The sequence below is a fragment of the Plectropomus leopardus genome, chromosome 20, assembly GCF_026936395.1.
Source record: "Plectropomus leopardus strain MGB_pleo_1.0 chromosome 20, ASM2693639v1, whole genome shotgun sequence".
In the NCBI taxonomy this organism is placed as follows: domain Eukaryota; kingdom Metazoa; phylum Chordata; class Actinopteri; order Perciformes; family Serranidae; genus Plectropomus; species Plectropomus leopardus.
In genome coordinates, this window is record NC_142195.1 from 29,221,215 (window position 1) to 29,248,530 (window position 27,316).

General features: G+C 38.9%; 1 protein-coding gene across 4 annotated transcripts in view; it reads right to left on the reverse strand.

Moving 5' to 3' along the window:
- myo18b (myosin XVIIIB) overlaps positions 1-27,316 on the reverse strand; it is a 50,855-nt gene that overhangs the window by 10,607 nt on the left and 12,932 nt on the right. For 3 of the 4 annotated variants that reach the window (XM_088070982.1, XM_088070981.1, XM_088070980.1), the window contains exons 7-37: positions 25,572-25,782; positions 24,476-24,618; positions 24,295-24,395; positions 24,137-24,200; positions 22,942-23,086; positions 21,639-21,809; positions 20,721-20,811; positions 19,755-19,947; positions 16,660-16,740; positions 15,503-15,623; positions 15,280-15,427; positions 14,272-14,455; positions 14,028-14,178; positions 13,161-13,270; positions 13,017-13,082; positions 12,801-12,929; positions 11,349-11,492; positions 10,357-10,446; positions 10,135-10,254; positions 9,835-9,940; positions 8,787-8,911; positions 8,541-8,695; positions 7,627-7,750; positions 5,341-5,541; positions 5,153-5,263; positions 3,021-3,125; positions 1,789-1,950; positions 1,004-1,117; positions 526-642; positions 361-444; positions 54-191 (exon numbers count right to left, since the gene is read on the reverse strand). In XM_088070982.1, coding sequence (XP_087927108.1) covers positions 54-191; positions 361-444; positions 526-642; positions 1,004-1,117; positions 1,789-1,950; positions 3,021-3,125; positions 5,153-5,263; positions 5,341-5,541; positions 7,627-7,750; positions 8,541-8,695; positions 8,787-8,911; positions 9,835-9,940; positions 10,135-10,254; positions 10,357-10,446; positions 11,349-11,492; positions 12,801-12,929; positions 13,017-13,082; positions 13,161-13,270; positions 14,028-14,178; positions 14,272-14,455; positions 15,280-15,427; positions 15,503-15,623; positions 16,660-16,740; positions 19,755-19,947; positions 20,721-20,811; positions 21,639-21,809; positions 22,942-23,086; positions 24,137-24,200; positions 24,295-24,395; positions 24,476-24,618; positions 25,572-25,782 — 4,005 coding nt within the window. Of the gene's footprint in view, positions 1-53; positions 192-360; positions 445-525; positions 643-1,003; positions 1,118-1,788; positions 1,951-3,020; positions 3,126-5,152; positions 5,264-5,340; positions 5,542-7,626; positions 7,751-8,540; positions 8,696-8,786; positions 8,912-9,834; positions 9,941-10,134; positions 10,255-10,356; positions 10,447-11,348; positions 11,493-12,800; positions 12,930-13,016; positions 13,083-13,160; positions 13,271-14,027; positions 14,179-14,271; positions 14,456-15,279; positions 15,428-15,502; positions 15,624-16,659; positions 16,741-19,754; positions 19,948-20,720; positions 20,812-21,638; positions 21,810-22,941; positions 23,087-24,136; positions 24,201-24,294; positions 24,396-24,475; positions 24,619-25,571; positions 25,783-27,263; positions 27,304-27,316 lie in introns of those variants that run through there. The other variant, XM_088070983.1, reaches the window with a different exon arrangement.

The following is a 27,316-nucleotide window of genomic DNA, read 5'->3' on the forward strand; positions in this document are numbered from 1 at the left end:
GTAAAAGTCTACACTTTAATAATCATGGGTTGAAACTGGGAATGTGGTCTCACCTCAAACCTCTTGACCTGCCCTCTCTGAAACTCCAGTTTGTTTTCCAGGTCACACACACGCGCCTCCTGTTTGCTGACGATGCTACGCCCCACGGTGGACGACTCCAGGAACTGCACCCTCGACACGCTCTGCTGGAGCTGCATCACGGGTTGGAGGCAGGGAGACGGGAGCCGGGAAACATTTGGGGAGCCAAATTAATTCACCAATACATCAGTGAACGTGAAAGCTTGTAGTTACACTGAGACCTGAAATAAGGAGGTTAAATGATCCATGGAAATCTCATATAAAGCTCTCGGTGCTCCTCACCTCCTCCTGCAGAGAATGTCTCTGCTTCTTCACCTCCTCCAGTTCGGCTTGCAGCTCTCTGATCTGAGAGATATCACTAGAGGACTAAAGCGGAGGGAGAGCGTCACACACATTTGATTGAGGATGAAAACGTGATGGACAGAAAGGCAGACTGTGAGGCCGTACCTGAGCGATGAGCGCTTTGTGCTTCTTCATGAGCTCGTTGAGGTCCTCCTGGTCCTCCTCGAGCCTCTTCAGCAGGTCCACCTTCTCATGCTGCAGCAGAGCTAATTGCTCGTCCACCTGGACACACGAACATATACATACATATATAAATACTCTATATGCTGCATCTTCAGTGAGTAATTGTGTGTAATTGTCCTCACAGCTGACCGATCACAGCATCAGAAACGTTTGGACACAGAAACCCCTCCAATTTGGAAAGATATGAACGGAGGAGGTTTCTAAAGGTATTTGTGCAAAAACTACTTCTGATGGAGTAACCTGGTGCCTCAAAATGTCGGACCAAAATCTCCATCACATCATTTTCATGTAAGCGGTCAGTGAGCCGTCCCGTCCTGCATGGAGGCATCAGTGTTTGTTGTGTATCTCCGCTCGTTTGTTCAGGTTTCCCCTTTAATCCGTCACCTGTCTGCTTACTCACCACACTCTTCTGTTTGCAGATATTTTCCAGCTCGATCTGAGAGTTCTCCAGCTCCTGGGAGAGAGTCGTCTGAGCACTCTCGGCCTCCAGCCGCCTCGCTTCGCTCTCCTCCAGCTGAGTGGAGACACAGAGAGAGAGAGAGAGATGTTTGAATATATCTTAAGCGAGCAGAGAGAGAGACAGCGTGGCATCAGGTCAATGTGCAGGAGGAGCAGGGGCGGATTATGAGACGGTGGACATGCAAAAGGCCCCACCACCTCTCCTACAGACAGGCAAGACGCAAACATTGGGGTGGTTCTGCTTCTTTTTGTAGTTTGTTTCTTTTTTCTTTGTCTCTTTGGAGTCATTTGTGTCTGTGGTTGTGCTTGTTTTCTGTCTCTTTATAGTCCTTTTTTGTCATTATGTTTCTTTCTGTGGTCATTTTGTGTGTTTTTTTGTGATTGTTTTGTCTTTTTTTGGTTGTTTAGTGTCTCTTCGTAGTTACTTGGTCTCTTTGTAGTCATTTTTCTGTCTCTTTGTGGTCATTTTCTGTCTCTTTGTGGTCATTTTCTGTCTCTTTGTGGTGGTGGTTCTGTGACTCTTTGTGGTCACTTTGTCTCTGTGGTCATATTGTGTCTCTTTGTAGTTGTTTTGTGTATCCTTTTAGTAATTTCGTGACTTTTCTAGGTACCATTTGTCTCTTTGCACTCTTTTTGTGATCAGTGACATTTTGGCCGGGGGGGCCCTGACTCTTGGGGCCCCCTTTAGGCCCCGAGGCCCGTTCACTTATGCCACAGTGAGCGTACCTGGCAGTGCAGGCGCTCTATCTGGTCTCTGCTGCCGTTGGGCAGGTTCTGGCCCGGGTTGTCGACGGTTGAAAGAAGCAGCTGGGCGTCGGCCAGCAGGGCGTGAGTCCTCTTCAGGTCTCTCCGCAGCTTCTTCTCCACGTCGAAGTCTCTGTGTCCCACCTGCAACAAGAACACCTCAGTTTAACCCCAACAGCGTCTTATCTGCAAATACAAAATCACATCCCTCACTTGAAATGCCCAAATGTTTATTGTAATATAAAACATGACTTTTTTGTCTGGTGAAAAATTTAGATCATCTACATCAAATGTTGGAAAAAAAGGACATGGAAGACAGTGAACTTATATAAATTATCATAAAGGTATCTTTTTAGTTTACCAACAGAAAAGGGAAATATCTGCATTTCTGGGCAGTTTTCTGCATGATTTTTGTGTTTCTCAGTCTGCATGTGAGATTTCACTGCTTGGATTCCCATCACGACGAGTTTAGGAAAAGGAATTTAGCAATTATTTTGAGATTTTACGATGCAATATCAGGAAAAAATGACTCATAAAATCTTAATTCCTATGTTTGAGCATTTTTTAAGTCTTTTGAAAGGTTAATTTAAGTCGGTTTAATACCACACAAGGCCTTATTTTTAGATTAATGAATTCAGTGGCTTTTAATATGTTTTAAGGATCCATGTGAACCCTGGTATATGTGTAAGTAAGCACATGTAGACATAGAAGTGTTATATATTTGATTTTTTTGACAAACATGAGGAAAAAATGAAAAAAAAGGTAGAGGAAAGAAAAAAGCAATTATCATGTAAATTTTACTATAACTGCGTTAGAGAGGTATCATCATCATCAGTATCAGGAAAAAAATCTGTATTTTTGAAGATGTGGTTTTTAAAAAGTTTTTTTTTTTTTAAAAAAAATAAGGGGAAAATAAAGAAAAGATTTGAGCTGTGTGCAGGCTTGGCCACAGACCAGGTCCTGGACACTCGTCAGGAGTCCAGTTACATCCTAATGGTGACAGAGACAGGGCGCTAAATTAGCCACTGCCTTGCCTCCTCGCAGCATGCTTGTTTTATGGTGGCTGTAATGTAGCGAAGACAAATTCATCAGCTGGAGTACATTAACCCACAACAACAATAATAATAATAACATTATTATAACTCATTCAGCCAGACTCTGCACCCAACGTGCAGATGTACAGTGTGAGCGCCGCAGTGAGTGTGTGTTTGTACCTGGTCACACAGAGTTGCTATGAGTCCCTCCAAGTCGTGCTTCTCATGAATCACCATCTGTTTCTCCTCGTACTCCTGCTCCAACTGCATCTCCAACTGCCTCAGCTACACACACACACACACACACACACACACACACACACACACACACACACACACACACACACACACACACACACACACACACACACACACACACACACACACACACAAACACACACACACACACACACAAAAACACATACAAAAACATAAATTGATGGACGAGCAGTCTGAATGAGCTTTTATTGTCCCTGACAGGAAATGTTCCCTGCAGCAGGTTGCATAATGATGAGCACAAAAACATCATCATCTGTGGAGGAGCATCAAAAAATAAACAGCAAAGAAATAAGTGAAGCCTCCCGACGATCTGCTGCTGAATAAATCAGACGGAGTTTAAAGCCGCCGCGAGGGAAGAAACTCAAGAGGACATTCCAGCGTGCAGCGGTGCAAAACATCTCATTTACTCAAGTACAATTTTAAAGTCATACTTCTACGTCATTACATCTTAGAGGCAGATATTTCACTTTTTACTCTCAACATTTATCTAACAGCTTTAGTTAAAGATATATTGTACAGGATTTTCCTAAAAATGAATACTCATTACTTCTCATAAAGAAGTAATCTTTCTCAGTCATCACTTATGGCGCACTCTCAGTGTGTGGCGGCGTTATTTTCTGACAGCGCTCTGCCTGGCTTTTCTGATTTTATTCTAATTTCCTGTTTTCCTGACGTTTATGGGCCCCACAGCACTCAGGCTACTACTACTACTACTACTACTACTACTACTAATAATAATAATAATAATAATAATAATAATATGTATTAAAGACACCAAAAGGTGTGAAGGACACATAATTAATATTTATAATTACAGTAATATTAAACAATAATACAAATTTTAAAATCTTGCAGATTTAGATTTAAAACACAAAATACAATCAACAAATAAATTCTAAAGTATTTTTATAGATAAAGATAAAAAATTCATTGATCAGCCATAGCACAGTTTATAAAATAAACAAATATTAAATATTAAACAATTATTAATAAACTTCTGATTGATGTATGACGTAAAACTTTTTAATAAACAAAACTGTGAGAAAAGTGGCATGAGAAAAAAACTTAAGTACAACTTCCTTCAGTTAAGTATAATAAATATAATAGTAAATGTAGGTACATTCCTGAGCTGTAACTAAGTATATTTAAGTTTTAAAATGAAAGGGAAAACACAAATTACAAAATTAATAATTTTTAAATATATATATAATTACATGAATGATTCAAGATGATCAAATTAAACTTATTGATTTACATTAAATTTACTAAAGTTATTATCTGTTTTTATTTTAAATTTTGATAAAATTTTGTATTGTTTTGTTTTACAATATCTTTCTTTATTTTGTTTCATTTCTGTTTTTGTACCTCGTTAAATTCCTCAGCGTGTCTGATTGTGTGATGATGAGTTTGCTGAGAAAACCTGCAGAAATGTTTGAGTGCAGAGAAGTCGTGTAACTGCTGCCTGGTTGCAGAACATTATGAAATAAAGGGAGAAAAAGACAAAATGTTTCCTTCTTTCAGCCGACGAAGGGCGTTCAAAAAGAGCCATCTGTACACAAACAACACAATGCTGCTCTCTTACACAACGCAGGCGACCCGGTTCAGCGCTGGTGAAGTTTCACTGAGCAGCATTTTTTTCTCTCTTGTTATGAGCAGAAAAATGTTGTTTTCTCATGACTGAAAATGCAGAATGTTTAGGGAATGTTTTAGGCAGTTAAAAAAAATGTGTAAAAGTTAAAAAGATCTCAATACTGAGAATGAACAGTTTAAACACATCTGTGGGAGGACAAAAAATTAACTCAACTCAAATGCAGATTTACTGTATCTTGCTTTTTGGGTTAGGTTTATTTGTTCTGAGAGTCTTTTTGCAGTGTAAAAAAAAAGTGTGAGAACAATGAAGGATCTGAAGTACAGTAGAGTACCTCACAATCGTACTTACGTATTCTGTAAATCAGTAAATGTACTGTACTGCCTGTGTGTGGCCTTCAGCTCTGAATGGCACATTGATGAGGACTTGTTCTGCGTTGACGTACCCGTCTCTGAGAGGACTTGTGCACGTCCTCCAGCTCCTCTTCTTTATCCTCCAGCTCCTTCTGATGCATCTGCTTCATCCTCTCCATCTCCATCTCAAAGCGCATGTGGATCTGTGTGAGAGCAGAGAGGTGAGCTGAGAGCGGCGACGGCGAGTGAAAACATCTGAGCGCGTCTGCTGCTGAGGCACCTGTTGCTGCTGCTGTATTTTGGCGGTGAGCGTGGCGACTTCCTGCGCTCTCTCGCTGGCCTGACTCTCCAGGAGGCGAAGCTGTTTCTTGAGGTCGGGCAGCGAATCGGAGGCGAGATCGACGGGCAGGCTGAGGTCACGGATCTGAGCGCACAGCTCGTCCTTCTGCTTCTGCAGACGGCCCACCTCTGCCTGGCTCTCCTGCACACACACACCCACACACACACACGTATCAGTGCAGATATCAAAACATTCGGTTGGAGACTCAGCGTTTGTCCTCGGGTTACTGCGGCGTGTCTGGAGCCGGCGAGGGTTAAACGGCCCGATCTGACTCGAGGAGAGTTTGGCAGGTTTGGCCACGTGGGAGACGAAACTGAAACACACCAACACGTGGAAGCACAAACACGGAAACAAAGAATCTTAAGTCTTAAAATATTTTACTGTGTGTCTTTTGTGACTTTAATTGCACCAGAGAGCTACTTTTCTAATAATCAGAATTACGCGTTTCAAATGATGTTTTCCAGAATTATTATAATTTTTAAGCAGTTTTTTAGGTCATGTCCCCCTTTTTATTTATTTTTTACCCCCCCCTTTTCAAAACTAATTTTCCAGCAATTAGTTTTTTCTTTTTACTAATTTATCACTAAAATATGGATCACTTCTTTAACGTTGCTCATTGCCTTCTTCCCATGTTTTTAAAATACATCAATGGGTCCTGAGGCAAATTTGTAGAGTATAAATGCATGTCAGTAGCAAGTTTTAGGCAAATCTATCTGACAGCGTAAAGTTATGAGTTACTTATAAGTTGACCTTTCATGATAGCGCCCCCGTCAGGCTGACTGGGGTCTTTGAGGGTTAAACTGGAAGCTGAACTGGACTGGACTGGACTCTTTGGGGTTTTTATGCAGAGTTCCTGCAGCGACAGATGACATCATTCTGTATTTCAGTCGAGAAACCGTGACGTAAACCTTTTAAAAGGCCATTAATATTTATAGTCCGTCGTGTCAAATGTGCTGTTGACTCCACACGTCTGTGACTCATCAATCCACCACACAATCTGCATCTTGTTAACCGGCGTGACGCGGCGCCATGAATCACATGTGACATCTGTAATTTCCTCAATAGATGATGTGCTCTTTACAGGTTAACGTGATGAATGGCGCCCTTTGACATTTTACCTTAAAGTGCACTATTTCTTCATCAGCGTCTCTCTGGTATGCAAACTGTTTGCTGATGTTATTGTGTCCTCTGACGCAGAGAGCGGAGATCACATTCAAACACGCTAATGACTCATTAGGTCAAAACAGCAGCGTGAGGTACTAACAACGGGCCCCGGTGCGTGATATTATGATATTATGACGGGCTCTACTGACAGATTTTGCACCCAAAATAGCTACAGTTTATTGTAACCAAGTGGGATTTAAGGCTTTTAAAGACTTTTTTTTTTTTTAAAGACACTCAGAATTAAATTTAAGACCAATTTTACAGCAGCTAAAACTGAAGGAAAAAAAAACATGAACCGACATCTGTTACTTAAGATAAGGGAGACTGGCGCCAAAATGTTTATTGTAATAAAACATGACTTTTTGGTGGCGTTAATGCGAGAGGCTTTCTTGATTATTTTGAGATTTTTCAATGAAAAAAAAAATGAAAGAAAAAAATCTTACTTCTGTGTCTTATCATTTTAAGACTTTTGAAAGATCTATTTAAGACATTTTAATACATCTTAAGGACTTATTTTCAGATTAATGGAGGCAATGCCTGAGACTTTTTAAGGATCAGTGGGAACCCTGACTGTATCATCACATGATCAAATAAAGGTCGACACTGGACAACACTATCACACACACTACCCAACAATCATTACTGCATATATACACATGACAAGAAAATTAAGAAAACTAGAAAATATTTATATTTTTGATAGTTTATGTAGAATAAACATTTTACAAAACAAAGAAAAAAACAAAAAACATGGCACAGGTGGAGTTTGCCTTTTTGATGACATTTTTAGGTTCTTCTTTGGTGAATTTTTGAAAGTCACGATCATCCCCTTCTCATTCAAAACATGTTGGCCCCCCAACCTCATGGGCCCCAGAACAACTGCGCTGCCTGCAGTGTCGATATTTACGCCCCTGAGTCGATATGTCATTAATACGAACACACTGCAGGACTGAACAGCGTGATGTACATTCAGTTTTACACACACGACTCGTCAAACCAAACTCTTTCTCCTCGTGGTTTTGTACAAACGAACACACGGCGCTCAGATGAAAACAAACCCACCTGAAGGCTGCGGCGCAGACTGTAGACCTCAGACCCCAGAGCTGCGTTCTCCTGACAGGCTTTGTCCTTCTGCTCTCTCTCGTTTTCAGCTTCCTCCAGAGCCTGAGTCAACTCACTGTCAAACCTGAAGACACACACACACACAAACACACAAACACACACACACACACACACACACACACACACACACACACACACACACACACACACAGCAGGCCGATGTTTTAAAATACTGCACTACAACAAACAGGCAGGAAAACCCCCTCAGAAAAATAACACAGTATCATTTTAATCGCCTCCATCAGTTAGTTTGTTGTGTGACTTTGGGGAATCTGCAGGAATCCTTTAAAAAAGTCGCACAATGACACAAAACTAACTGATGGAGGCAGCGGTGGACCAGCAGCTCCTGTGTTTGATTAAACTCTTTACAACCGTCTGTTAACTGTTATCGTCGTCATGTTAAGATGACTTTTGTCATACTTCAACCACTGCCACATAAGCAAACCGGTTTGGCATAAAATGTCCTGCAAATTGCAAAAACTTAGTAAAATATGACAAGAAAATGACCTGAAAATTCGAAATGAAAAAGTGCGCTTAAGAGGGAACAAACAAGAAAAATATATTTATAATTAGATTTTTAAAGTTAGGTTACAGTATACTTTTCATATACCACTTTTCAGGTCATTTTTCCTTATTTTCTGTTGTTTTTTTGAGTGCTCATTTTAGGTAATTTTCTTGTAACTTACTAATTTCTTGCTAATTTTAGGGGCATTTCTTGTTAAGTTGCTCCCTGCCTTCTTTTCATGTTTTTGAAAGAAATCGAGGGACAAAAGGTTAACCCACAGTGAGGAAATTGATTTAAAGACATGAAATTCAAGAGACGAGCTGTGTGATTTGAGCGGTTGGACACAAACCTCCTCTGTTTGCGGTCCAGCTCGTGCATGCGGCTCTGCAGGCTGTCAGTGAGGACTCGGGCGTCCTGGAGGTCAGAGGTCACACGGCGACAGTGACGTTTCAGTTCTGTCGCAGTCCGCCTGGACTGCTCCAGCTGGGCCTGCAGCGTCGCCACCTACACACACACACACACACAGAGCGTTTTTACCTTCAGACATTTAATCTCCCGTCAGCGCTGTTGTGCACGTCACAGCGTCCTGTCTCACCTTGGTATCGAGCTGTTCCCGGGTCTGTCTCTCCGTCTCCAGTTTTTCCTCCGTCTGCTTGAGTCGTCTGCGGACAAATTCAACCTCCGTCTGGCAGCACTCCAGCTGCATGGACAGCTCGCTTTCTGTGTGTGTGTGTGTTGGGAGACACAGGTGACTTTGTCAGAAGTGACGGGGTCATTTCAAATCCTCTGACATTTATCTGACTTCTTTTATTCTGAGAACAGCAGTGGAAGAAAAAGTCTTTAGATTCTCTCCTTCAGTGGACAAAAATCAATACCACTGTGAAGATACTCCACTACAAGTACAAGTCCTGCATTCAAAACCTTACTTTGGTCAAAGTATCTATCAGCAAACTGTGCGTTTGGTCACTCTACAAAGTTTGGTGTCGAGTGTTGGAAATAGCAGCTGTAGAGATTTCTGCCTTCTGTCCAATATTACGAAACTAGATGGCGCTCGGCTTTACATTCGGTCAATACACTAAAATATTTCATCTCATGCGTCCCACACCTGCCTCATTCTGGCTTTTTTTTTAAATAAATATTTTTTTAAAAATTGTTGATTTTGGCTTTTTTTGGGGGGGGGCAATTTTTGAAGTCAACATTTTTTAAATTTTTGCAGGGATTTTTGAAGAAAACATGCATTTATCACAGCCACGTCTAGTTTTCCAAAACTTTAAGGGTTAAGGTTCATAAAGGGCTAAAGCTTGACATCTTTCTAAAAAAGCAAATTCACAGGGGTTAAAAGTGCAGAAATGAACTAAACTCTGCCTTTCAACCCGTCATTCTGCTAAAACAGGCAATTTAAAATGAGTTTGTGCAGTTCGATTCTGGGAAACCTCAGAGAAAAAGTCGGAGATATTCTTGCACGAGGCACATTGTTCTCGCCAAATCATGAATGATCATCAATCTATTTTTGAAAACAGCTGAGCCGATCCTCATGTAACCCCTGGCAACTGCACAAGTAAAATGACCTACATAACGACGGACACGTGAATGATTTCTGTGTTCCCTCAGACGACGTTGGAGCTGAAACTCCTGGTCTTTACCTGTCGCTGCTCCTCGCTGACTCTCAGTGATGTGAGCTTTCTGTTTCTGCTCCTCCAGCTGCTTCTCCAGGGTTTCCATGGTGACTTTGCACTGGTCTAGACGAGCCTGACGTCGCGAGAGAAAAAAAGATGTTTGACAACAACGAGGACGAAGCAATCACTCCAGGTGTGTGACGGGAAAGTATTAAAGCAAGAGCAGATCTGTGCAGCCAGGAGGCCAACAGTATCATAAAGTCACTCCTCCAGGCTCATGCGCTGACGAGCGAGTAATAGATTACTTTTTTTTAAGAGTGGGCCTACCTGCAGGTCTTTGTTCTCCCTGCAGAGTCGGATCCTCTCCGCCCTCTCCACATCCAGAGCCTGACCCACGGCATCGCCACGGAAACGCTCATCGCTTAGCTCAGATGTCACAGCTGTAACCTGCATACACACAAACACACACACACACACACGTAACAACATGAGCAGCGTGTGTGTGTTTGTGTGAGTGTGTGTGAGTGTGTGTGTTGCAGGAGAACAAACCTTGGTCTCCAGGCTGTCTGCAGTCTGCCTCAGCTCGTTCCTCTCCTTCTCTGATTTCTCCAGGCGTCGTCTCAGAGCTGATATCTCATCCTGACAAGACGAAGAAGAGGAGCGACTCGCTGATATGTCATTTAAATCACGTCTGTAAAAATGTGTTTTATGAACTCTTTGGTGCCATCATTTCTGTTTCCCTGCGATGACAGTCCACCTGTTGCTCTCAGAGGATGCAGGCGATGCTCTCGCTGACTCGACTCCCATTATCGAGACAAATCGATTTGTTTCCTTGTGTGAGTTTTTGTTTTTGTGTCCTCACCTGCAGACACACTCACTCTGTGTCTGAAATACTGAAACTTTACACTGTTCAGAAGTCTAATAGAAAACCATGCAGTTTTGTTTTCAGTCAGTATATCAGACAGGTTATTTTATGCACAGTGCATGAGGCAAAGAAAGAAAGAAAGAACACGGTAAACGGTGAGCTTCAGAGGTACTGGTAGGTGGATTGTGGTGTTTGGACAGTCAATTATGGAGGATATTTTTGGTAATAATTTCAATTAAAAGTCCAAATAAAGAATCAAAGGTAATAAATAAATAATTTACCACAATACTGGGAATAATAAGGCCATAATTAAACTTAAAAAGGAAAAGGGACTTGAAAAAGAATATTTAAAATGTGAAATGATCATTTGAAAGTGTAAAGTGACAATAAAAAAGTGAAATTTAAAATGCAAAAGCTCACATGGAAATGCTTAAACTGAAATCTTAAACTGTAAAGATGAAATTGAAAATGGCAATGAAAATAAGAAAAACATGAAATCTGAAACGGAAATAAGTTTATAAAAACTTAAACAGAAACTGTATTTATTCATTGATTGCATTTTATCATATGACATTTTAAAATTTCATCTTTTCCTTTTTCCAATTTGGCATTTGTGAATATGTACTTTCCCCTAAATGTCAAATTATTCTTTTAAGTGCTGATAATAACGGCGTACCTCTTTAGCTCGGAGCCTCTCGTTGTCCATGTTGACGTCCAGTTGAGGACGAACTCTGCAGAAAAGTTTCCACCAGCTCCATTTGGCCACGACCCTCATAGCCCGCAGATTCCTCTGCAAACAGCTGACGGCCATCTGCTGCACCTGGACACACACACACACACACACACACACACACACACACACACACACACACACACACACACACACACACACACACACACACACACACACACACACACACACACACACACACACACACACACACACACACACAGTTAACACTGTTCCAGCTCCTCATTTTTCTCTGGTGATGATTGTTTGCAGTGACCGTCATCTGTCGTGTCCTTCTGCGCTCCAAAACAAGAAATAACTCACATTTTGAGTGAAATGCTGAAATTAGCGCTGTGCAAACTTCAAAGGGCCTCTGCTTAAAACTGAAATACCACATGCACACATTTTAAAATCACGTCTGGTCATCTTTTTATTCTGTCAACCTAATTTAGTGAAACATGCACCCGACCACTAAATCTAGCCAGCTGCTTAAAAAAGAGCTAGAATTTTATAAAGGTTTCACCTGAAAATCACGAGCATAAAAAACCTAAACATTTTAGTAGCAGTAGTAATCACTGAATGATCCAGTCAAACTTTTCATACCTTTATAGTTCCCTATCAGAGGGAAACAGACAAATGCAACCTTAGAAAAAAGCTTTTTTTTAAACTCTTAGTCAAATAAAACAAGGAATTTAAACATATCAATCTCTCAGAAATTGTGACTGGCACAACATCTCGTGGCACTTGATAGACTAAACAGAGGACGAAATCTGTTCTTTTAAAACTTATTTTCTGAAAACTATAAAATCAATCAAGTCTTTGTCTTCTTTGTGCACCGAGCACTTCGACTGGCTGTAAAACACTATAAGAAACAGTGAGGTCATCACTAACAAATCACTTTTTCTGTCGCAGCTTCACACACAGATAAAACTGGCACCGTAAAAATGTAAGTAAGTAATCAAAGGTTTTCGAAAAATCTTTTTTTTTCCAAGGAAGAAAGTGGCAGTTGAGTTGATAAAGAAAATAGTTGCACATTTACTCATGATAACTCAGTTTAACTTCATTTTTACCGGAGTCAAAATGTTTCCTCTTGTAGTAACTCACCTGGACTGTGTGTCTATTTGGGTGACTTTTTAAAAAAATTTTGAGCTTTTTTTTTGCTAAGTTTTTAGCAATTTTTTAAATACAAAATTCTTGCATTTTTTGTGGCAACTTTTAAAGAAAAACATTTTTGTGATTTTCTTAAAAAAATTTGCTGATTTGTTTTTCTTTAAAAATTGTTTCCTTTTTTTTTTCTTTAAACATTTTTGGCGATTTTTAAACTTAAAAAATGCCCTTTTTTTCTTTTCTTTATTTACAAATTTGTAGCAATTTAAAAAACATACGAGATTATCTAACCTTGAGTTTGCGGTACTTCTGACGGGCCAGGTGTGCCATGCAGGCGGCCTGCAGATACACCAACCAGCCGGTGACCTGCTGGTCCCTCCGCTGCTCCAGGTAGCTCAGCACGCCGCGCTTCATGAACACCTGAAGACACGGCAGGAAGAAGCAGAACATCCATGAGTCACAGCTGGATTCATGTTTGTTTCTGTTTGATCAGAAACACGCTCTCACCCTGCTGGCGCCCACCGCCACGCTCTTTTTATCCAGATCCAACTCCACCAGTAACTCCTCCACCGCCTGACACACACACAGAGGAAACATTGTTCAGAGCTGGAGATCAGAGACGTGGCGTTTGTACGAGCTGCGTCACCTCACCTTCCTCTCGTCGTGGCTGACAAACATCGAGGCGTAACGCTTCATGATGGGAGGAGACAACGCCTGGAAGTGACAGCGGAAGTCACTCAGAGTCATGTGCTCTGGATAACCTGCGAAAGAAATATTTTAAACACATTTTCATTATTTTTTTAACTTTAACTAAGTACTCATTTTCATTTTCAAGGATGACATTTTCTCCAAAACCACCTGTTGAAAGAAAATTGTGCAAATTCATATGGCTTTAAAAATAATATTGCAATATTTTAGGGCTGTACCACAAAACAGGATATATATCTTGATATTTTTAAATTTTTCATTCTTCTTTTTTTTAAATTGTGGATGTATTCATGTATGATTGTGTATTTGAGTGTAATCAGTGAATTTGCAGCTCAGCTCCTACAATCAGTGTAAAATACACTGTGGAAACTAAATAGTTACATTCAGACTGTTCAGGTCAAAAAAATACTCCATTGAAACCCATTCAAACTGACATTTTTGCAATATTTTCTGGGCTTTTGCCCTGAAAATGCTATTTCCACTAGGTGCACTTTCATAATCAATACTGCTGCTGATCATAGACATATCCCAGACAGTCATCAGCAAAAACAATGTACTTAGCATGTAGTATATTGAAAAAAATTAAATTACTTGTGGGGGGTTTTCATCTAAAAACATTGTGGCATCATGGCAAAAAAAGGCATTTAAAGGGTTAAAATTCTGAAAATTAATGAATATCTGATATTTATGATTAGGACTGATGTTGGTTAAAAAATAACCTCAATGAAAGCAGAAAATCATATTAATGTATAACTTTTTTTAAAGCTTGATCCTGAAAAGAACATTTTTGCGTAGTTTTGGCGCGCTGACCTGTGCGGTGGAACTGAAGGGCCGACAGGATCTGTGTGGAGTGCAGCTGGACTCTGAGCGCCGGGACGTCAAAACTTCCACCGTCGTTCTTTGCGTTCACACACTGCAGGAACACCGGCCGCGCCCGACGGATCAGGTTCACCAGAGCGTCCTGCGGGGCGAGGGGCAGAGACAGAGACACTGAGTCCACAGACACTTCTGAAGTTTTCTCAGGAGGTAAAACTGCTCGCGCCGGTACACTCACCGCCTGCAGCTTCACCGCGATGCTCTGGGAGTGTCTGCGTATGGCCGCCATGCCTCCGCTGAAGGTCTTCCTGATGGTGCCGTTCCTCTGCAGAGAGCGCTGGCTGCTGCCCTCCAGACCGCCCAGACCTCGACACAGAGGGGGCAGGGAGATCCTGGGGGCGAACATGGCCTTCACCTCCGCTCTGAGGAAGACAGACAGAGAAGCTGCAAACAGGAGGTTGACAATAATATAATGGTGTTTCACTTAGACGTGACATCTTTGAGCGTTCAGCGTCCAGGGCCCTTACAGGGTTTATACACATTTTTACCAAAATATTTCCATGACTTTTCTATGACTTTGAAGCAAATTTTCAAAACCATACATTCCCTGAAAAAAACATTGATTCTCCTTATCAGTCCTTTATTATTTCAGATTTTCAAAGACAAAAAAATTGATGTTATTTTCTATTAAAATTTGTGATTTTTTTTTTTCTTAAAAAAAATTGCAGGATTTTTTTTTTAAATTTCAAAGGAAGAATTTTTTTATTTTTTTCCCTTTAATTTTTTGGGCATATTTTTAATTAATTTTTAAAATTTTTTCCCTTTTGAAAAATTTTGCAGTCTTTTTTTTTGCAATTTCAAGGGAAAACAATGTTTTTTCTAAGGGGGTGGGGACAATCTAAAAAAAAAAAAAGCCATTGTTTGTATAAATTTTCTGTGTTTTTTCCTTTAAAAGTTTTTGGTGATTTTTTTTTTCTTTAAAAATTCACCTTCCAAACTCACGGTATGTTTTCTTTAAACATTACCAAAAATTACACCATTTATCACAGGCAAAAACTGTAACAGTCGTTGAACACATTAAGTGTTATTTTACAGGTTTGTGAATAAAAATCCTTGAATTTTCCAAAACTTTCAGAGTATGTTTAGTTTCACAAAACTTTTCCAGACCTGGAAATCACTTTTTGCATATTCCATGACTTCTCCAGGTTTTTCATGAGCGTACAAACCCTCCTTTAATCACACTCACATGGTGGAGTTCTGGAGCACAGAGACGGCGTTCAGAGCAGACGGGTTGTTCTGGATCAGACCGATCCACCCGGTCAGGTCGTAGCGGACCGGGTCCGAGCCCATCAGGTGGTTGACCTCACACTGCAGCGGCTGCTCGCACTGACGCACTGCAGGGACACACAGCTTTAACACAGAACACATTCACACACTCTTCACACACACACTGGGAGGGATCGTTTTACCCGTGTTGCTGTAATACTGGCAGACTCTCTCCAGGATGCTGTTCTCGTTGGAGGATGGTGTCAACATCTCCTCATCCAGAACCCACAACAGACCTCTGGGGTCTCCATCTGCTGCTCGGACCTTAAACGCAAACACACAACAACATAAACAGAAAAAATTATAATCACTCAAAAATAATTTGTGTCAAAGCTTTGAGAATTTCTGTGTTTGTTGGAGTGAAAATAAAGAAACATTTTCACTGTATTTATTTTCTCAGAGGGACACTGCAGAGTAAAGCAGAACATATAGCCTGTGTTATGTTTTACATTACGTTTTATTTTCCATCATTACTACAATTAAAAGTCCAGCCTGAACGATGAACTTGCAGAGCTCAAGTGCTCCTCACAGGCTTTCGCTACCCCAGTTAAAACCCAGGACCAAAAATCACTCACATTTGCAACTTTTTTGCAAACATGTCTCTTCTCTTATCTGGATGCTGATAGATATACCCAAGGATCCACAGAAGAATAAAAAATAAAATAAAACTACAGGGGGAAAAAAAAATGTGTTTCCCTTTAAATATCAGCAAAACGTTGAAGACAAAAACATGCCAAACTGTTTTCTTTTAAAGGCACTAAAATATTTTGAAGAAAAAAAAAGAAACTGCTTCATTTTTTGTTTTTAAAAAATGCCAAAAATGTTGAAAGAAAAAAATCAAAGAAAAACAAACTGCAATTTAAAAAAACAGAAAATTGCATTTTTGTTGCCAAAATTATATATTAAAAACCAATTGTATTTAAAAATCAACAAAATCACTTAAAAGAAAATAAAAACTGCCTTTTTTTTTTTTTAAAGAAAACATGTCTTCAAAGGTATTGGCAGTAAAATAAATACAAAATACCACCATTTATAGTTGTATGCCCTTCCCAAAGCCAAAATGAAAATTTCTTACAATAACCAAAATGCAACTGAAAGAAAAATGCAAAATAACTTTGAATACTTGAACTTTAAACCGCCCAGTTTTTAATGGAAATCTGTGATCATTAGAGCAATCTGTGAGATAAAGAGGATATTACGCAACTGTTCTCACAGGCTGAGCGATGCTCCTGCTGGCCTTCACATACTGTATGAATCCTCTCTCTGGTTTATCTGTGTTTGTGCAGTGGGACTCGTTTACCTGTGGAGGCGGCTGGTCGATGGCGGACACCACCTCAGCTGGACTGTTCTCTGGACACTCCAACTCCACCCGGATCTTCTCCTGCAACACACAACATGTGCGGCGCCATTTAATACCATAACAATCATCATTATTAACCTAAAAGCGAATGATCAGTTCACTGATGCACAATGTTGTTGCCTTTTTGCTTTCATGAAATCCAAACAGAAGGAATATGTTTTTTTTCATCTATACATGCCTATTATAAGTTAATAAATGAAGGAAAATTACTGTAAAGATTCCTTGTAAAGGGCTTCATGAGATTTAATAAAAAGTTTCTCCAAAGTTTCTGATCATCAGGTTTGATTGATTGATTAAATTTTTTCAATAATTAAACCTTAGGGCCCGCTTTAATGTTACAAACACTCATATCGTTCTGTGCACAAAATGCACAGCTTTAAAAAATATCTTACATAAATATGATTTTCTGCTTTCATTGAGTTTATTGTTTTAACCAACATCTGTCATAATTATGAATATCAATTTTTTTTTTCTCCTGATGATATGTCAGTGATCAGCAGCTACATTGACTGTGACAGGTCACCTAGTGGAAATAGCATGTATTTCCTCCATATGCCAAATATGGTCAAAATGACCTCATCAGGTGGAAAATAGTCAAAATGACAAATTCAGAGTCAAAAGCCCAGAATGACACCCAGAAATAATACAAGTCCTGTTTTTCTGCTCTGATGGCTGTGGGATCAAAAATGTCAGTTTGAATGGGTTTCAATGGAGCATTTTTGGACCTGAACAGTCTGAATGTAACTATTTAGTTTCCACAGTGTATTTTAGACTTATTGTAGGAGCTGAGCTGCAAATTCACTGATTAAACGAAAGTACATAATCTCTCAAAAATGTATATGCATGAACACATCCAAAATTATAAAAAAAAAACCTGCAGAATGTACAGTGTGTAAATGCACCAAACAGTCCCTAAAGGGTTAAAGCACACACTAAATCCCCACCTGATGATTTATGTGCAAACCTACATGTTCATGACTCTTTTCAAAACACACCTCAGGCGACAAATGGAGAAGAAATCATCATTTCATGGCCAGAAAATGTTGTCTGACATGAGAAAAGATTATTCCACTCAACAGCAGCAGAGTGAAGAAATGAACCCGACGAACCGTTGGAATACAAATGTTAACAGTCTGATACAATCTAGTTTCTATTGAGCAGAATCCTTGATCCATACGTGGCTAAAAAAGGTAAAAAAGCTTTTGGAGTATGAAAGCTTGTCACTGGGTCTATAGCTCACAGTAAAGTAGTACATAAAGGTAGCTGTTTTTTTCTTTGTATTTTGTCCTTTTCACCACTGAGCAGAGAACTGATGGGGAGGGGGGCAGCAAAACATATTTTAGGCACCAAAAGGAATCAGTATTAGTTTAAGTGTATGCTATATTTAGAACATATAGATATTTGTATCTAAAAGAGTTAAATGCTGCTTTATTGGTGGATCAAACGTTATGTGAAATCTAGTGTCAAGAGGCCCCATGCAAACATTTTCTGAACTTAAATGACAATCAATCCAGTAGTTAGCCCACAAAAATAAATTAAATTTAAAAAATAAATGAATAAAATACACTAAAATGTAGTAACATTAAATTAAATTAAATTTTAAAAATAAATAAATAAAATACAATAAAATAAAGTTAAATGAATTAAAATTAAATTAAATGAAATTAAATTAAATTTAAAAATATATATAAAATAAAATAAAATCTCTATTGGCCTCTATGTAGCACTTGAATGAGTTCAACATTTTTGATCAAGTTGATTCTGGCACTTTTTGGTTGTATCGACACAGTTAGTAAATGTACTTTGGATAAAAAATAGCTTATTTCATGTATGTAAAACTGTGTATTTTTAATATATTTAACCTAAAACCAAAACTTTCGACTCTATTTCTATGTTAGACGGAGAGTCAGAGGATCAGCAAAGTATTTTGGGTTCATCCTGTTTGAATGTGTTGTCTGACCTCATCAGTTTAAGGCTTGAAGGAAAACTGTTTCATTATACAGCAGCAGAAAAAAGAAATGTGTTTTTGCCCTAAAACTTGTGTTTTGAACTTCGAACAAAAAGGGATTTGGTTTCCTGGAGGGCTCTGTAATCTGCTCGCTGTCAAAGAAAGAAACAGCTTTTGCAGGAGCTGTCACTGGGGAAGTGGCCCACATTACAGGAACATTAAGGTGCCTCATACTGCAAGACATTTTCTGCACTTAAATGGATCCATTTTAATCTGTGTGCAGCCCTCACGGACTTTATTGATCGATATTAGTCATGATGGATTGGGACAGGATCAATTTGTACTTGAAACTGCTTTTATAAGGGTTCATACACATTTTTACCAAATCATTTCCAGGACTTTTCCATGACTTTGAGGTAAATTACAGAACAGGATTAGAACTGAATATTAAATAAAAGTACATAAGGGTCTCTTCATTATTTTTGAGAGGGGTGGGGTGGAGAAGTGTAAGAAAGAGGAGGCATGATAAATAATTTTTAAGCACTAGGAGGGACTTTACTGACCATTTTCAGTGAAGACATCTTTAGAAAAAACAATTTTAAATGAAGACATTTTGGTAATTTTTAAAGAAAAAAACTTTTCAGCATTTTTTGGTACTATTTTTAAGGAAAATATTTTGTTTTCCTTTAAAAATTAATTAAGAAAATATTTTGGCAATTTTTTTCCCTTTAAAAACGCTGGTGGATTTTTAAAATAAACATTCACAATTTTTTGATTTTCTGATTTAATGCTTGAAGAAAATATGCCTTTCAATCTCATGGACCCGCAGGCTTTCTTTTCTTGTCCATTTTATTTCATTTCATTTTTTAAATTTTATCTATGTGCATCTTATTTTATCTATTTCATGTTTTTTGATTATTTTGATGTTTGTGTGACTGTATGAGGGGGTAAATATCTGAGCACTGATGTGCATGCTTCGATATACACTTGAATTTTCAATAAAAATGTAATTTTAAAACAGACAAATCAACACAAAAGTTTCACCCATAAATCAGCTGTAAGCGTGTGTGTGTAGACTCCGTGTTACCTGTGTGTATCTCTCCAGCGTGTGTGTGAAGGTGTGTGTGTGGTAGCGCTCCAGCAGCCTCTCCTGCAGGTAGTTGTGACAGAGTTCAGACCAGCTGGCTGCTCGCTCCTCCGCAGCGTGTCTCGGGTTCCTGAGTCCCGGCGTGTCCACCACCATCACCGAGGCTAACGTCAGCTGCTGACTGCTCAGAGCTCTGCACAAAAAACACACACAAAACACACACATGTGAGCACACTATACAGCAATTTGTACCTGCTGTGTGTACAGTTTGTACTATCCAGAGTACCGATGTCACATTTTTTACGTGACACTGCCTCCTCAACATCACTGAGTGACAAACAAAACAACAGGTGGCTGCTATGAGTCGCCCGCTGGAAGGAAAACAAGTTAACGTCCCTGAGAAGTAAACAGCAACGATCCATATGGGACACCAGACTGCGAGTGGAAATGTGGCCAAAAATTAGGGTTCCTTACTGAAAAATGTCCCATGAGAGCAGGAAAATAACGAGCAGAGGCAGGATTATTAAGATCTTTATCTGAAGTAAAAGTACCAAAACCACTGCGTAAAAATACAAATAAAAAACATGTTTTGGGAAGTAACTGATCACATATTTAAAATACAAAATGTGAGTATCTGTATTCAGTTACAGTTAAAATTGGTGGTATTCTGAATACAGTATCTGTCTTTAACCCTTTGGGCTTTAATATCACACACACTGATACCGCTCTGCACACAAAATGCACTTTTCAACATCAAGCTTTGAAAAATGCATTAATCTAATTTCTACTTTCATTGAGTTAATTTTTTATGCAACATCAGGCCTATGATACTTATTCATTTTCATATTTTAACCTTTTAAATGCCAAGTTTTTTTCATGATGCCACTATGTTTTTAGATGGAAAAAAAAACAAAAAAATGAACTATCTTAAATATACTACATGCTAAGTTTGAGCTGCGTTCATACCTGTTGATAAGTGAGACGATGGCGGTGAAGAGTTCTTCGTAGAGTCCAGCAGCCATCCCATCAACACACTGAGCCGCTGTCAGTCTGGGACCTGCACACACCAGAGTGAAGACACGGTCTAAGAAGTCTAAGTTTGAGGTCTTCATAAATAAAACCCCAGGATGGTTTTTTTTTCTGAACTTTGACACTTGTTGGAAGATTATTCAAAATTTAAAATGTGGTTTTTAGATGCTTTCAAGTAAAATATCTATATACCTCTGAGAGGATCCACAAAGCAGAGAAAAAGAAGGAAAATAAATAAAGTAAAAATATTCTCAAAGAGCTAAACGTTTATAATATTAATGATGAGTTGAAACAATGGAAATACATATTTATTGATAAATATTATTAGCTATATTACTATAAATACTGAAACAAATGTATGTATTCTTTATCTTACATACGGCTCTTTTTTATAAATTTTTTATTATTTTATTAATAATAATATATTTTAATAATAATATTTATTTTTATAATTAATTTTTATTCAATATCATTTTGCTCTTTTATTAAGATTAACTTAAATATTATTTTGTTCTTATTTTTAAATTACATGCATTTTTTAATTTATCTTCATTTTATTTTATTTTGCACCTTTTTTTAACATTTTGTACAATATTTACCTCTGAGATGTAGCGGAGGAGGAGTGCAAAACAGCATTAAATTAAAAACACTAAATTAAAGTGCAAATACCTCAAATTTGTATTTAAACACAGTATTTGAGTAAATGAACTCAGTTATATTCCACTGCTGCCCTCAGATGGTGATGATCTGAGAATAGCTAAATTCTATTTGCAGCATCAGACTACCCCGGTTATTCCTGCTTTGCCTCTGACAAGCAGCATGTTTTGTGTGTGTGTGTGTGTGTGTGTGTCTCACCCTCCTCCGACTCTGCAGCAGTGTTCCTCTCTCTGCTGCCCCCGGTGGCTCTCTGCAGCAGCTGTCGGAGGTGATGTTTGAAGACGGCCGTGTGCAGATCGTCTCCCTCGCAGCCCAGAACGCTGCCGGCCACCTGAGCGCTGTCGAAGTTCACAAACTGTCTCCTGCCAACTGGACCGGGGAGGGAGGAGTGTTATTTTCAGGTGATTAAACACTAATGAAAACATAGTTACTAATATCTTATTCCATGTCTGCATGTGGATTCAGATTCTTTGTCAAATCATGTGAGAAGTAAAATGTCTCTTTGCTGGAAACTGATAACAAATCATCTCAATGCTGCTTTATTGTAAAGTTAAAAAAATTAAGAAACACTGGTTTTAAATATATCGTATGTGATATATACTAATATGCAAAGTAGCTGTGGCTTTTCAGATAAATGTAGTAAAAGTATCAAGTAGACTAAAGTGGAAATACTTATGTAAAAATACACGTTTTGGTTATTTTAGGTAAGAAACTTTGGTATTTGTGATTTAGTCTAACATTAAGGTCAACGATACCTCAGGATGGTTTTTTCTGAACTTCTTCATTTCATACAAATTTCACATTAGAGGATAATTTAAGATTTAAAATCTGGTTTTTAGATGCTTTAACTGTAAGAGGATCCACAAGAAAGAAAAAAGGAGGAAAAAGGTGAAATTAAATACATTTTTAAAAACCTAAATGTTTTTCATAAAGCCAGATGAATAAATACATATTATTAATTATATTGGAACAAATATATTCTTTAACTCACAGCTGATTTTTATTAAGTCTTATATACAATAATATATATTTAATTAATTTATTATTCTATTTATTTTTTTACTTTGTTTTGTTGTTTTTATGACATTTTATTTAATTCATTTTTTAAAATTTAATCTCATTTTAATCTCTTTATTAACTTTTATTTATTTTCATTTATATAGCCTTCTTCTAACAATTGTTTTTTTTTATTTATTCTTATTTAGTTTTTTTACCTAATTTAACTTTTATTTATTTTTTATATAATCTTACTGCTATATTATACTTTCACTTTCCTTTTTTATTTACCCCTTTTTTTCATGAAGATGAGCACCTAATTAAACCCAAATTTGGTGTATTGCTATCTCTGTGAGGACCATATCCGTTTTAAACTCTCGTAGTGAGGACATTTCTGCACTGCGAGTCTGGTGTAAAGTGTGTGTGTAGAGTGTATTAACAGAGTGTGTGTGTGTGTGTGTGTGTGTGTGTGCGCGCGCGCGTGCTGGTGATGACTCAGTGTTACCTTTACAGGCCCCGGCAGCTCCCAGATGGTAAATACCAGCCAGAACATGCCATATCGCCTTCTGCTCGCCGGCTGAGAAGCTCAGCGTTTCCATGGCAGTCAGCAGCTTGGTGAAGGCGACGGACGCACGCTGTTTCTCCTCAACCTAACACACACACACACACACACACACACACACACACACACACACACACACACACACACACACACACACACACACACACACACACACACACAGACAGAGAGACAGTCAGAGACACAGAGTGATGGTGTGTCTCTGAATTCAGCCACTTAATAAGGTGGAAGAAGAGCTGAGTCACATCTCATCTCCCATCACAGCCTGAGTCTCTCTTCAAGATGGCTCTCTTCACTGCATCACTTCACCTCTTCAAAAAACCTCTTTGGGCTCAGTTTTCTATTTTTATTCCCCCCGAGAGCTTCACCCTCACACGATGAGCACTGCGGTCCCAGCAAAACATCGTAAACACGCAGCCGAACCTCTTGTTGCAGATTTATGCTGATGTAGAGATGTTTTTTAAAGTTGCGCTCGCTGTGAAGAAGAGTGTCGGCTGAAATATGTTTCCTGTCTGCAGAGGTGAGATCACGTCGTTATTTTGCAGGCTGCAAGTTAGTTTCAACGTCACAATTTTGGGTTTTAAGTCCTATAGTAAATAAGTTGTATTTCATATCAGAGCACTGTTGCATTTTCATGACAGGGGTCGACAGATTATCTGCTTGGCCGATTATTGGGGACAATATTTGGCATTTTGCCGATGATCTGTATGGGCATTTTATTTTAATGACTGTGAGTGCATCACAATATCTACTTTAAAGTTATGAACTTCTAATAAATTAGAATTAATCAAAGATTGGATGCTGGCTTTGGAGAAAGGGTCCCACTCACACAAAGGGACTCCCAGAGAGGGCAGTTTCTCCCTTTGTATGTTTTATAAACTAAATTGCTCCGGAGCGTAATTGGGTGAAAATAAAGCTGACAGTTGTCAAATTTCAAAATTAAAACCTGAATCAATCATCACCACTAAAAACTAGAGCTGTCAAGAGATTAAAAAATGAAACTGAAATCAAATTTTGCTGTGAAAGCATTTTAAAAAAATCTAATACACATTTATAAGCACAAAATCCACCCATTTATGAAGTCGTTCAGCTCCTGCATCGTCAGCAGCACGTCCTTTACCTTTGTGGGATGAATGATCCCAAACGAGTTGTTCTCAGGGAGCTGGTGAAGCTGCAGCTCTGTCCTGGTGAAGAAAATATTCAAAACAATGTCAGAATTGTTGCACATGTTGAGTAAAAACACCAGAATGTGACAAATATTTAACAAACACAGGATACCTCATCTCTGTGCTGAGTCCTGCCAGCATCTGAGCGAAGACCAGGAAGTTACTCTCTCCAGGAGTTTTCTGACACACTTTCCATTTGTCCAGCATCATCGTCTGACGAGAGTAACAGAAGAAGACGTGAGGATGTCTGCATGTAACCGTGTTTGACTCTGTTTAATGTGTGTGTCGTGTACCTGTAGGTGTCCAGCAGCCGCCTGTCCAGCGTGGTTAAAGTCCAGAGAGAAGACCATGGCGAAGCGAGACGAAGCGTCGCTGTGCTGAGAGCTCACGCAGCCAAAAGACCTCAGGATGGTAAACATGGCCTGCACGCGCTCCACTGGGGACGGGACGGAAAAAAGACGAATTAACAAACAGTGCGTTTATATGATGTTAGAAAACGTGGAATCATTGTGTTAATTAGACTAAAACTGGACTTTTAAAATCCATGTAAACATGTTGACAATGAGCTATTCTATCTGACTTTAAGTGGACACGGCGTTCTCCACGTGCTCCTGGTCGCCTTGCCGGTGAGGTGAGGGACATACAACTTGAAAATGTAGTATTGTATATTTTTTTAATAAAAAAAAAGTCACAGCCCATCCACCAGCGATGTCCTGCTGTGGACGGGGCCGCAGCAAAACACATTTTAACCAGCTGAAAAACTCAATATCAGTTTAAATGTACACTATATTTGAATATTTTCTCCTCTGTACCTCCCACAGCAGCTGATGGCAGCAGAAAAACTCCCACAGCAGCTGATGGCAGCAGTGGTAGAGCAGCAGCTGATGGCAGCAGTGGTAGAGCAGCAGCTGATGGCAGCAGTGGTAGAGCAGCAGTGGTAGAGCAGCAGCTCGGCTGCTCAGACGAGCAAAATGACAGTTTTTCTCAGTTTAGTGTTTTTGATAAAACGGCGTCAAATCCCCGTCGGTAAGGACTGTCTGACAGCGAGGTTGCTCAGCAATGTTTGATCATACATACGTGATGCAGGGTTTTGGTTTTTTTTTACCCCAAAGTTATTGTAAAATCACAGCTGTGATTGGCTCTATATCACAGATTGTATAAATAACATAGGTCTATGGAAACTAGCTGAAAGGAGCCATATCTCCACCGGAAAGACTTCATCAATAAACTGATTCTCCCCTGCTGCTTGTATACTGGGACCAGGACAGTAGTCCAGTTGAAAGTCCTAATCGAGCTATCGCAGCTTTACTAAATCATGCACGGAAACGTACTGGGTGAAAAAGCAGAGCACGGATATAAAACTTTCGTCTCTGCAGCTGTCGGACTCACCGCTGATCCTCTCTCTGGTCGTCCCGGCCTGTTTGAGGAGACCCAGTGTGAAGGCCTGACACGTGGTGGTCTTGCCGGTCCCGCTGCGTCCCAGCGCACACACAGTGTGGTCTCTCCTGGTGCCGACCATGGACACGTACACCCGTTTGACCAGAGCAGCCAGAGCAGGAGGAGCGTCCCACGCCGACTCCCCTCGCCGGGACTTTGGAGTCTGACACAGAAGAGGAAAGAATCAATAACGATACCCGGCGGTGAAACGTAGGTTACTAAGTACACGTAATCAATTAGGCAACTGCAGTACAATTCTGAGATACTTGTACTTTACTTGTACATTTCCATCTTTTGCTACTTTACACTTCTACTTCACAACATCTCAGGGCGAAATATTGCAGTTTTTACATTTGTCTGACATCTTTAGTTATTTTTCAGATTCAGATTAAAACAAAACATAAATCAGCTAATAAACAATGTTGTATTATTCCTAAGTATAAACCTCCATATGTATTGAAAATACATTAAAAATTATCTCCACTTTTACCAGCTTCAACACTAAAGTGATGAACACATAAACGCATCAATAATCACAATCTAAATGTATATATTATTCCGACAAGGGTCATCATTCCCAATGAGTACTTTCACTTTTGGTACTATTATTTGGATATTAATACTATATTGGGGTGTAACAGTTGACAAAATTCAGGGTTCGGTTCAATACAGTACAGTGGTTTTACATTTCTGTATATTTTCGACAGCAAAAAAAGTATTCGCAGAAATGTCGGGTTTCTTTTCAAATTTTGTTGTTTTTGTGCTTATCGAATATTACAGCTGTTTCAGTTACAGTTACCTATTTGTTAAATAAAGCGTCATTTTCTCTGATATTGTTTCTTATTTTAAGATATAGGAAATAATTTCTAGACCATTTTAATTAGAAAATACAGAATCATTTTTGCTACACTGGGAAATTTTTCCTCTTTACCATACAATTTTTAATATACTGAATGAGTCTAAATTGCTAGTTAAGATGATAAAATAATTTTTAATATACTGAATGAGTCTAAATTGCTAGTTAAGATAATAAAATAATTTTTAATATACTGAATGAGTCTAAATTGCTAGTTAAGATGATAAAATAACTATGGCTGCAATAAAGAAACTCTTTTTATAAATATCCAAATTTAACATAGTCTTTAATGTACACAAACTGTCATTGCTACATTATTAGGTGTGCTTGTATTGTCTGTTTGTAATCCTGTTTGGGAAAATTAACTGTTTTACAAACTCTTACATATGTTAAGCGGTGAAAAGTACATTTACTACGAAGTACTGTACTTCCATTTTCGGATACTTAATACTTCTAGCTACGCTACTAAACACATTTGTATTTAACTTCAGTTGTTTGGCAGATTCACATTTTGAAAACGAAATACAACCAGCTAATACTGAAATATGTTGAAAATGTGTCGCCTTTTTCTTGCTTTAATGTTTCCAGAAACATACGTTAGCTAACTTTACCGTTAACGGTAACATGAGAATTCGTAAACACGAAGCGGGCGCCATATTGTTCCCTGTATTTCAAACACGAAGGTTTAAGAAACAGACCAAATGTTAAAAATAAGCAGCGTCGATCAAATATAAACCTATTCTTTCACTGCGCAGGTTATTTCTCGCCAGAAACGTATTTCTTCTTACCGTTTAACCGTGATTTGAGAGCGTTGAAATCCCGCCCAGCCGCCATGTTGTTT